Source organism: Oncorhynchus clarkii, chromosome 19 (genome assembly GCF_045791955.1).
Source record: "Oncorhynchus clarkii lewisi isolate Uvic-CL-2024 chromosome 19, UVic_Ocla_1.0, whole genome shotgun sequence".
NCBI lineage: Eukaryota > Metazoa > Chordata > Actinopteri > Salmoniformes > Salmonidae > Oncorhynchus > Oncorhynchus clarkii.
Window position 1 is genome coordinate 2,219,734 of NC_092165.1, and position 12,500 is coordinate 2,232,233.

The 12,500-nt window shown below is 40.1% G+C and overlaps 1 protein-coding gene across 1 annotated transcript in view; it reads left to right on the top strand.

Annotated features, from left to right (window-relative positions):
• The window catches only part of LOC139374087 (cGMP-specific 3',5'-cyclic phosphodiesterase-like), a 48,838-nt gene that overhangs the window by 14,217 nt on the left and 22,121 nt on the right, over positions 1 to 12,500 (top strand). Inside the window, exons 8-11 of the mRNA XM_071115080.1 lie at positions 2,497 to 2,564; positions 6,081 to 6,232; positions 8,823 to 9,001; positions 10,009 to 10,059. Coding sequence (XP_070971181.1) covers positions 2,497 to 2,564; positions 6,081 to 6,232; positions 8,823 to 9,001; positions 10,009 to 10,059 — 450 coding nt within the window. The remainder of the gene's footprint in view (positions 1 to 2,496; positions 2,565 to 6,080; positions 6,233 to 8,822; positions 9,002 to 10,008; positions 10,060 to 12,500) is intronic.

Below are 12,500 nucleotides of genomic sequence, written 5' to 3' on the forward strand. Positions count from 1 at the left end.
ACCCTATCACCTAACCTCTAGCTCCTAACCCCTAGCTCCTAACCCCGAGCTCTTAAACCCTATCACCTAACCTCTAGCACCTAACCCCTAGCTCCTAACCCCTAGCTCTTAACCCCTAGCTCCTAACCCCTAGCTCCTAATCCCTAGCACCTAATCCCTAGCTCCTAACCCCTAGCTCCTAATCCCTAGCTCAAAACTCCTAACCCCTAGCTCCTAACCCCTTGCCCTATGACCCTAGCCCCTATTTCCCAAGCACCTAACACCTAGCCCCTAGCCTCTAACCCCTAGCTCCTAACCCCTAGCCCTATGCCCCTAGCACCTAACCCCTAGCTCCTAACCCTAAGCCTATTCCCCTAGCCCCTGAACACTAGCTCCTAATGCCTAAACACAACTCCTAACCCTTAACCATTAGCTTCTAACCCCTAAACCCTAACCCCTTGTTCATAACCACTAGCTCCTAGCCCCTAATCACTAGCTCCTAAACACTAGCTCCTAGCCCCTAAACACTAGCTCCTAGCCCCTAAACACTAGCTCCTAACCCCTAACCACTAGCTCCTAACCCTTAGCCACTTTCTCCTAACCCCTAAACACTAGCTCCTAAACCCCTAACCACTAGCTCCTAACCCCTAGCCACTAGCTCCTAACCCCTAAACACTAGCTCCTAACCCTTAAACACCAGCTCCTAACCCTTAAACACCAGCTCCTAATCCCTAAACACTAGCCCCTAACCCCTAACCACTATCTTCTAACCCCTGACTACTAGCTCCTACCCCCTAAAGACTAGCTCCTAACCCCTACCATGTAGGTCTGAAATAAGGATCAGATAGGTTTATATCAATATAATAACTTGTGGGACATATGATGTATAGAAGTATAAGGTTTGATTTTGATCTCAGTTTTGTGCTGTTGTTTTTTAGTCTAAACTTTCCCAACTATACCAGGAGGATGAAAGTCTAAACGTGTCGGTGAGAAGCTTTTCTGCTGTTGTTTTTTTAGTCTAAACTTTCCCAACTATACCAGGAGGATGAAAGTCTAAACGTGTCGGTGAGAAGCAACAGTGTTAAATAAGTCGTGCTTCTTTTAAAAATATCATCACAAATGACCTGCCTTGTTTTATCTCTCTGAAGCTTTCAGTTACTCTGGTTTATAAAACACAAATAACTTCCTGGTTTATAAAACACAAATAACTTCCTGGTTTATAAAACACAAATAACTTCCTGGTTTATAAAACACAAATAACTTCCTGGTTTATAAAATACAAGACATAACTTCCTGGTTTATAAAATACAAGACATAACTTCCTGGTTTATAAAATACAAGACATAACTTCCTGGTTTATAAAATACAAGACATAACTTCCTGGTTTATAAAATACAAGATATAACTTCCTGGTTTATAAAATACAAGACATAACTTCCTGGTTTATAAAATACAAGACATAACTTCCTGGTTTATAAAACACAAGACATAACTTCCTGGTTTATAAAACACGAGCCATAACTTCCTGGTTTATAAAACACGAGACATAACTTCCTGGTTTATAAAACACGAGACATAACTTCCTGGTTTATAAAACACGAGACATAACTTCCTGGTTTATAAAACACGAGACATAACTTCCTGGTTTATAAAACACGAGACATAACTTTCTGGTTTATAAAACACAAATAACTTCCTGGTTTATAAAACACAGCCACAACTTCCTGGATTATAAAATACAAAACATAACGTTTGTTTCTTCTTAGTTGACTGCAGTATTGTTTCTTATTAGTTGACTGCAGTATTGTTTCTTCTTAGTTGACTGCAGTATTGTTTCTTCTTAGTTGACTGCAGTATTGTTTCTTCTTAGTTGACTGCAGTATTGTTTCTTCTTAGTTGACTGCAGTATTGTTTCTCCTTAGTTGACTGCAGTATTGTTTCTTCTTAGTTGACTGCAGTATTGTTTCTCCTTAGTTGACTGCAGTATTGTTTCTTCTTAGTTGACTGCAGTATTGTTTCTTCTTAGTTGACTGCAGTATTGTTTCTTCTTAGTTGACTGCAGTATTGTTTTAGCTGGGTGGGTCCAGCATGATCTCTGCTTTTTACTATTTCTTTACATCGCTTACTGGTCTGGTTTTGGTCATAAACACTCCCATTGTTTCTGGGCGAACGCTGATTGGACCAGACATTTTCTGTCTCATTCCAACCCCCGTTTATCGGCTGGAGGCCAGACTGATAAGTAGTTAAAAAAAATATTGAACTCTGAATTCTGGATTTACCAGGCTAGTGTTGTGTTTTCAGAACATTGCTGGAAATGGAGGGGAACCTGGGGGTGGAACCAGTGTAATTATTTTAACATTTTATCATTTTAATACAAGGATTTTCCCTTAGTGGGTTCCCAGAGTGACTTTCCTCCATTCCCACGCCTGTGTGTTGTTACTAATGGTATATGGAAGTTTCTGAACTGTATAAACGTAGAACCTTGTTGACGTGTTCTACTGTTCCGTTGTGTTCTAGAACTCCTTCTCTGGGCTGGTCCATATGGAGGGAGAAGAACAAGGGTCAGAGTTCCAGATCTTTCAAAGGTTCTAGAAAGGGTTTTCCTCTCCTATCACTGTTGTGTCATTACATCAACGGCCGTGTGTTTTGTTACAGGCTATATATACATTCTATAGACCATGGTCATGTGTTTAAGAGATAACTGCTGTTATTGTTTTGATTTAGTTGACCTGGGACTGTCTTGGTGTACTAAAGCATGCAAATACCAATATATTTAAATTGGGACAAAGGTGGCAAAATACCGGTAACATCCCCAGATTTCCAGGTTTTCCCCAAAAAAAATCCTGGTCGGAAGATTCCCGAATTTGCTCCTTATTCCTTCATGATTCCAGGAATCTTCCAAACCGAGTCTTCTGGATAACATGGGAATTTGGGGAAAGTGACCTGAATTTCTCTACCGTATTTGTGACTGATGGCTTTGCACTGATCAACAGTAGATACTTTTTCTGTGTTTGATGGTAAATGTAAATAATGTATATTTCTGTGTTTCCATAGAGACTGTTGCATCACTATGTTTCTGTTTCCATAGAGACTGTAGCATCACTATATTTCTGTGTTTCCATAGAGACTGTAGCATCACTATATTTCTCCTGTTTCCATAGAGACTGTAGCATCACTATATTTCTGTGTTTCCATAGAGACTGTAGCATCACTATATTTCTGTGTTTCCATAGAGACTGTATCATCACTATATTTCTGTGTTTCCATAGAGACTGTAGCATCACTATATTTCTGTTTCCATAGAGACTGTATCATCACTATATTTCTGTGTTTCCATAGAGACTGTAGCATCACTATATTTCTGTGTTTCCATAGAGACTGTAGCATCACTATATTTCTGTGTTTCCATAGAGACTGTAGCATCACTATATTTCTGTGTTTCCATAGAGACTGTTGCATCACTATATTTCTGTGTTTCCATAGAGACTGTAGCATCACTATATTTCTGTGTTTCCATAGAGACTGTAGCATCACTATATTTCTGTGTTTCCATAGAGACTGTAGCATCATTATATTTCTCCTGTTTCCATAGAGACTGTAGCATCACTATATTTCTGTGTTTCCATAGAGACTGTAGCATCACTATATTTCTGTTTCCATAGAGACTGTAGCATCCCTATATTTCTGTGTTTCCATAGAGACTGTAGCATCACTATATTTCTGTGTTTCCATAGAGACTGTAGCATCACTATATTTCTGTTTCCATAGAGACTGTAGCATCACTATATTTCTGTGTTTCCATAGAGACCGTAGCATCACTATATTTCTGTTTCCATAGAGACTGTAGCATCACTATATTTCTGTGTTTCCATAGAGACTGTAGCATCACTATATTTCTCCTGTTTCCATAGAGACTGTAGCATCACTATATTTCTGTTTCCATAGAGACTGTAGCATCACTATATTTCTGTGTTTCCATAGAGACTGTTACATCACTATATTTCTGTGTTTCCATAGAGACTGTAGCATCACTATATTTCTGTGTTTCCATAGAGACTGTAGCATCATTATATTTCTGTGTTTCCATAGAGACTGTAGCATCACTATATTTCTGTGTTTCCATAGAGACTGTAGCATCACTATATTTCTGTGTTTCCATAGAGACTGTAGCATCACTATATTTCTGTGTTTCCATAGAGACTGTAGCATCACTATATTTCTGTGTTTCCATAGAGACTGTAGCATCATTATATTTCTCCTGTTTCCATAGAGACTGTAGCATCATTATATTTCTGTGTTTCCATAGAGACTGTAGCATCACTATATTTCTGTGTTTCCATAGAGACTGTTGCATCACTATATTTCTGTGTTTCCATAGAGACTGTAGCATCACTATATTTCTGTGTTTCCATAGAGACTGTAGCATCACTATATTTCTGTGTTTCCATAGAGACTGTAGCATCACTATATTTCTGTGTTTCCATAGAGACTGTAGCATCACTATATTTCTGTTTCCATAGAGACTGTAGCATCACTATATTTCTGTGTTTCCATAGAGACTGTAGCATCACTATATTTCTGTGTTTCCATAGAGACTGTAGCATCACTATATTTCTGTGTTTCCATAGAGACTGTAGCATCACTATATTTCTGTTTCCATAGAGACTGTAGCATCACTATATTTCTCCTGTTTCCATAGAGACTGTAGCATCACTATATTTCTGTGTTTCCATAGAGACTGTTGCATCACTATATTTCTGTGTTTCCATAGAGACTGTAGCATCACTATATTTCTGTGTTTCCATAGAGACTGTAGCATCACTATATTTCTGTTTCCATAGAGACTGTAGCATCACTATATTTCTGTTTCCATAGAGACTGTAGCATCACTATATTTCTCCTGTTTCCATAGAGACTGTAGCATCACTATATTTCTCCTGTTTCCATAGAGACTGTAGCATCACTATATTTCTGTGTTTCCATAGAGACTGTTGCATCACTATATTTCTGTGTTTCCATAGAGACTGTAGCATCATTATATTTCTGTGTTTCCATAGAGACTGTAGCATCACTATATTTCTGTTTCCATAGAGACTGTAGCATCACTATATTTCTGTTTCCATAGAGACTGTAGCATCACTATATTTCTCCTGTTTCCATAGAGACTGTAGCATCACTATATTTCTCCTGTTTCCATAGAGACTGTAGCATCACTATATTTCTCCTGTTTCCATAGAGACTGTAGCATCACTATATTTCTGTGTTTCCATAGAGACTGTAGCATCACTATATTTCTGTGTTTCCATAGAGACTGTAGCATCACTATATTTCTGTGTTTCCATAGAGACTGTTGCATCACTATATTTATGTGTTTCCATAGAGACTGTAGCATCATTATATTTCTGTGTTTCCATAGAGACTGTAGCATCACTATATTTCCCCTGTTTCCATAGAGACTGTTGCATCACTATATTTCTGTGTTTCCATAGAGACTGTAGCATCACTATATTTCTGTGTTTCCATAGAGACTGTAGCATCACTATATTTCTGTGTTTCCATAGAGACTGTAGCATCACTATATTTCTGTGTTTCCATAGAGACTGTAGCATCACTATATTTCTGTGTTTCCATAGAGACTGTAGCATCACTATATTTCGGTGTTTCCATAGAGACTGTAGCATCACTATATTTCTGTGTTTCCATAGAGACTGTAGCATCACTATATTTCTGTGTTTCCATAGAGACTGTAGCATCACTATATTTCTGTGTTTCCATAGAGACTGTAGCATCACTATATTTCTGTGTTTCCATAGAGACTGTAGCATCACTATATTTCTGTGTTTCCATAGAGACTGTAGCATCACTATATTTCTGTGTTTCCATAGAGACTGTAGCATCACTATATTTCTGTGTTTCCATAGAGACTGTAGCATCACTATATTTCTGTGTTTCCATAGAGACTGTAGCATCACTATATTTCGGTGTTTCCATAGAGACTGTAGCATCACTATATTTCTGTGTTTCCATAGAGACTGTAGCATCACTATATTTCTGTGTTTCCATAGAGACTGTTGCATCACTATATTTCTGTGTTTCCATAGAGACTGCACCCTCTCGGACATAGACCTGACCCACGCCCTGCAGGTGCTGGTCTCCAAGGAGACAATGAACGTGTCCGGCGCCGATCAGGACCCCCACACGGGTAGTCTGGTCTGCTGCCCGATCAGAAACGGGAAGACAGGAAAAATCATTGGTGCGTCCCTCTTCTTCTCTACTTTATATGCAGCACTGTCTTTACAGGCCAATGACCGGATAAAACTCACTTTATTTATCTAACTATGTTTATATGACTTTAACCTGACTGTAGAATTTCATTGACAACAACAACATGAATTCTATAACTACACCTCATACAGCAGTAAAGAGGCAGGTGTCTCTGGTTGGTGTAGGGAGTCTTCTTCTTCTGTGGTTGTTAGAGACACACTGTTAGTCGTAGGGAGTCTTCTTCTTCTGTGGTTGTTAGAGACATGCTGTTAGTCGTAGGGAGTCTTCTTCTTCTGTGGTTGTTAGAGGCACGCTGTTAGTCGTAGGGAGTCTTCTTCTTCTGTGGTTGTTAGAGACATGCTGTTAGTCGTAGGGAGTCTTCTTCTTCTGTGGTTGTTAGAGGCACGCTGTTAGTCGTAGGGAGTCTTCTTCTTCTGTGGTTGTTAGAGATACTGTTAGTCGTAGGGAGTCTTCTTCTTCTGTGGTTGTTAGAGACATACTGTTAGTCGTAGGGAGTCTTCTTCTTCTGTGGTTGTTAGAGACATACTGTTAGTCGTAGGGAGTCTTCTTCTTCTGTGGTTGTTAGAGACACGCTGTTAGTCGTAGGGAGCCTTCTTCTTCTGTGGTTGTTAGAGGCACGCTGTTAGTCGTAGGGAGTCTTCTTCTTCTGTGGTTGTTAGAGTCACGCTGTTAGTCGTTGTTGATAGTCAAGGCAGAGATATTGATATCAGTGCGTCTTAAACCAGCGTATTACTGGCTCTTCAGTCTTTATTTACTGATCTATTCACTGACTAGTATTGAATGACTAGGAAGCATTGTATTTACTAGGAAGTCTGCAGAGAATCTTGGCAGTTGAGAATCTTGGCTGTAGATAATCCTCGTTGAGAGAATCTTGGTTGCAGAGAATCTTGTATTTACTAGGAAGTCTGTAGAGAATCTTATCTGTAGAGAATCTTGTATTTACTAGGAAGTCTGTAGAGAATCTTGTCTGTAGATCATCTTGTATTTACTAGGAAGTCTGTAGAGAATCTTGTATTTACTAGGAAGTCTGTAGAGAATCTTGTCTGTAGATCATCTTGTATTTATTAGGAAGTCCTCTATTAGCTGACTGAGTATTAGCAGCATTAGAGTGCGTCAGCCAGGGTGCTTAGCAGGGTTGTTAAATAGACAGTCCTAACCATTACTGATCTACAAACAACAGATAAGACTGTCTTAATTTGGGATAGGCGTTCCGCTAGCGACCCACCTTGACAACATCCGGTGAAATTGCAGAAATATCGCCAAATTCAAATGACAGAAATAGTCATAATAAACATTCATAAAAATAAAAGTGTTATACATCGGCTTAAAGATTAACGTCTTGTTAATCCAGCCGCTGTGTCAGATTTCAAAAAGGCTTTACGGCGAAAGCGTACCATGCTATTATCTGAGGACAGCGCCCCGCTTACAAAAGCATACAAACATTTTACAACCCAGCAGAAGAGCCACGAAAGTCAGAAAAAGCAATAGAATAAATCACTTACCTTTGAGGATCTTCATCTGTTGGCATTCCAAAGGGTTCCAGCAACACAATAAATGGTTGTTTTGTTCGATAAAGTCCCTCTTTATATCCCAAAAACTCAGTTTTGTTGGCACGTTTTGTTCAGTAATACACTGGCTCCAAGGAGGTCAAAACATGCAGACGAATTCATCCTAATAGTACCGGTAAAGTTAGTCGAAACATGTCAAACGATGTTTATAACTAATCCTCAGGGTGTCAATTATTATATAAACAATCGATAATATTTCAACTGGACAAAAGCGTTTTCAATAGAAAGGAAAAAGAACGAGGGGAGTAGTAAGGAGTAGTGGCAGTGAAAACGGACACCTGCCAAAACTTCTTATTCTTGTTTTTTTTCTTCAGAAAACAAGCCTGGAACCATGTCTAAAGACTGTTGACATCTAGTGGAAGCCATAGGAACTGCAATCTGGGCCCTAACCATTTATATAGTCAATAGGCTTTGAATAGAAAACGACTCGCATCAAAGAAATTTCATTTCCTGGTTGGATTGTCCTCGGGTTTTCACCTGCCACATCAGTTCTGTTATACTCACAGACATTATTTTAACAGTTTTAGAAACTTCAGAGTGTTTTCTATCCAATAATACAATTATATGCATATACTAGCTTCTGGGCCTGAGTAACAGGCAGTTTACTTTGGGCACCTCGTTCATCCAAACTTCCGAATTCTGCCCCCTATCCATAAATTAACCACTACTGATCTCCACACCACAGAAACACATCTGCAATAGCATCTCAGAGTAGCAGGGCTGATCTAGGATTAGCTCCCCACCTGTCTATGTGGTCTTCTTCATTGGGATCTAAAAAGCAAAACTGATCTTAGGTCTGAATACAGGCCCTGGGCAAGACGACATCGTCATGACGATACATGATAAGATTGAGTCATGAATCGTCATGAAGTTTGAAGTTATTAGATAAATAAATAAAGTTATGAACAACTTTTCATCCATCCCTCTGTTGTTGTTGTTGTCTGTTGTTGTTGTTGTTGTCTGTTGCTGTTGTTGTTGTTGTCTGTTCAGCCGTCTGCCAGCTGAAGAACAAACTGGGCCCTGGCGAGGCGGAGACGGGCAGGGCGTTTAACCGTTATGATGAGTGCCTCCTAGAGGACTTTGCGGTGTACTGCGGCCTGGCCCTGCAGACCGTCCAGACCGTCCAACGGATAGAGTACCAACGAGCCAGCCAGGACGTTACACAAGAGGTGGGGGAGGAGACAGAAGTCTGTGTATATGTGTATATATATATGTAATATATATTATATATATATATATATATATATATATAGTACTTGTCAAGGGGTTTTCTTAATTTTTTACTATTTTCTACATTGCAGAATAATAGTGAAGGCATCACTACTTTGAAGAATCTAAAATGTGTTTTTATTTGTTTAACACTTTTTTGGTTACTACATGATTCCATATGTGTTATTTCATAGTGTTGATGTCTTCACTATTATTCTACAATGTAGAAAATAGTAAAAATAAATAAAAACCCTGGAATGAGTAGGTGTGTCCAAACTTTTGACTGGTACTGTAAATAGAGGTGAAGTCTGAAGTTTACATACACCTTAGTGATAGGAATTGCATGAATAATGACTAAACAATATCTACATTTAAATATAACTAATTAAACTTATACTCTGTTTTACAATATCTGATTAATAATGTTAGTTCATAAGGAAGGGATTATGTAGCATGAACAAGGAGTAATTAAAACATAATAAACACCTTTCTAACTTAGTTGGAGAGGTATGTGCTGTGGGTTTGAAGTAAGCAAAGAGGATCATTAACCTATGTTTGAACCCACTCAGCTATAACTCTGTGGCGATTAAATAAGACAGCGAGAGCCTCTCCAGGGTTTCCGTATCTGGAACTGTCTGCTAAATAGTGATAGATAATGGTGAGACTGTTGTTCGTGGTTACATGGCAGCGCGCTCCGAGAATAAATACTATTATCTATTTTTGATTATGTCTATTTTATGCAAATAAGAATCTTAGAAATTCGTATAAAATAGACTGAGTGATTTTAATTAATGAACACATATAGGAATTATGAAATTCCGTTGACACTTAAAAAAAATACATTTAAACTCAGTTTTTCTACAATTCCTTCATGTGTTTACATATTTGTGTTTGTGTGTGTGCTGTCTTAACGTGTGTGTGTTTTTTTAAGTCTATGTGTTGACGTGTGTGTGTGTCCTCTCCTAAGGTTCTGTCCTACCACCTTACTGCAGCTCAAGAGGAAATCCGAGCGTTGCAGGTGAACCACTGATACCAACAGACCAACACCTACCATCTCTCTATCCTTCCCTCTCTCCTCACATCTCACTATCCTTCCCTCTCTCTATCCTTCCCTCTCTCTATCCTACCCTCTCTCCTCACATCTCTCTATCCTTCCCTCTCTCTATCCTTCCCTCTCTCTATCCTACCATCTCTCTATCCTTCCATCTCTCTATCCTTCCCTCTCTCCTCACATCTCTCTATCCTTCCCTCTCTCTATCCTTCCCTCTCTCTATCCTACCATCTCTCTATCCTTCCATCTCTCCATCCTTCCCTCTCTCTATCCTACCATCTCTCTATCCTTCCCTCTCTCTATCCTACCATCTCTCTATCCTTCCCTCACAACTCTCCCTCTATTCCTATTTCTACAGATCTCTCTCTCTCTTTCCACCCCACTATCTTTCTATCGCTCTCTCTCTCTTTCCACCCCACTATCTTTCTATCTCTCTCTCTTCTTCCCTCAATCTGCCAATCTCTCCTTTCCCTTTTCAGTGTTTCTCAGCAGGGGTGGGGGTCTTCCTGGTGTGTCCGGGGGCTGGATACTCCACAATGCATGAACGTTAAATTACGCTTTCTTCCTTTACAATCTGAAAGTCGAGAACCGTTTTAATTTCATCTCTTGATATCAATGGCGTCACCAGCCAATTCTATATGAATCAATCAAAGATGTTTAGCTAACGATTACTACATTTACCACTAAGGTTTAATTTTAATTGTATTTATTTATCTGTTATTTTACCAGGTAAGTTGACTGAGAACACATTATCATTTGCAGCAACGACCTGGGGAAGAGTTACAGGGGAATGAATGAGCCAATTGTAAACTGGGGATTATTAGGTGACCGTGATGGTTTGAGGGCCAGATTGGGAATTTAGCCAGGACACCGGGGTTAACACCCCCTACTCTTACGATAAGTTACCCTGGGATCTTTAATGACCTCAGAGAGTCAGGACGTCCCATCTGAAAGACGGCACACCACACAGGGCAACGTCCCCAATCACTGCCCTGGGGCATTGGGATATTTTTTTAGAACAGAGGAAAGAGTGCTTCCTACTGGCCCTCCAACACCACTTCCAGCAGCATCTGGTCTCCCATCCAGGAACTGACCAGGACCAACCCTGCTTAGCTTCAGGATCAAGCCAGCTGTGGGATGCAGGGTGGTATGCTGCTGGCGTTCTAGAACTCACCATTGTTCCCTTAGGTGTATTACTGGTGCTGGTTCTAGAACTCACCATTGTGCTTTTAGGTGTATTACTGGTGATGGTTCTAGAACTCACCATTGTTCCCTTAGGTGTATTACTGGTGATGGTTCTAGAACTCACCATTGTGCTCTTAGGTGTATTACTGGTGATGGTTCTAGAACTCACCATTGTTCCCTTAGGTTTATTACTGGTTTTCATTCATCGCTAAGGTTGGCTCCACTTCCAGGATTACTAGCTGACTAGTTACACTGGAGGTTTCTATGACGATCTGATGAGAATCTGATGATCTGATGAAGCTGCCGCTAAATGAATATAGCGAAAATACTGCCCTTCTCAATCTCTCTCTATATCCACCCATCCCTCTCTATATCCACCCATCCCTCTCTATATCCACCCATCCCTCTCTCTATATCCACCCATCTCTCTCTCTATATCCACCCATCTCTCTCTATATCCACCCATCCCTCTCTATATCCACCCATCTCTCTCTATATCCACCCATCCCTCTCTATATCCACCCATCCCTCTCTCTATATCCACCCATCCCTCTCTATATCCACCCATCTCTCTCTATATCCACCCATCTCTCTCTATATCCACCCATCTCTCTCTATATCCACCCATCCCTCTCTATATCCACCCATCCCTCTCTATATCCACCCATCCCTCTCTATATCCACCCATCCCTCTATATCCACCCATCTCTCTCTATATCCACCCATCCCTCTCTATATCCACCCATCCCTCTCTATATCCACCCATCCCTCTATATCCACCCATCTCTCTCTATATCCACCCATCCCTCTCTATATCCACCCATCCCTCTATATCCACCCATCCCTCTATCTATATCCACCTATCCCTCTCTCTATATCCACCCATCTCTCTCTATATCCACCCATTCCTCTCTCTATATCCACCCATCCCTCTCTCTATATCCACCCATCTCTCTCTATATCCACCCATCTCTCTCTATATCCACCCATCCCTCTCTCTATATCCACCCATCTCTCTCTATATCCACAAATCTCTCTCTATATCCACCCATCCCTCTCTATCCTCAAATCTCTCTCTATATCCACCCATCACTCTCTCTATATCCACCCATCTCTCTCTATATCCACCTATCCCTCTCTATATCCACCCATCTCTCTCTATATCCACCCATCTCTCTCTATATCCACCCATCCCTCTCTCTATATCCACCCATCTCTCTCTA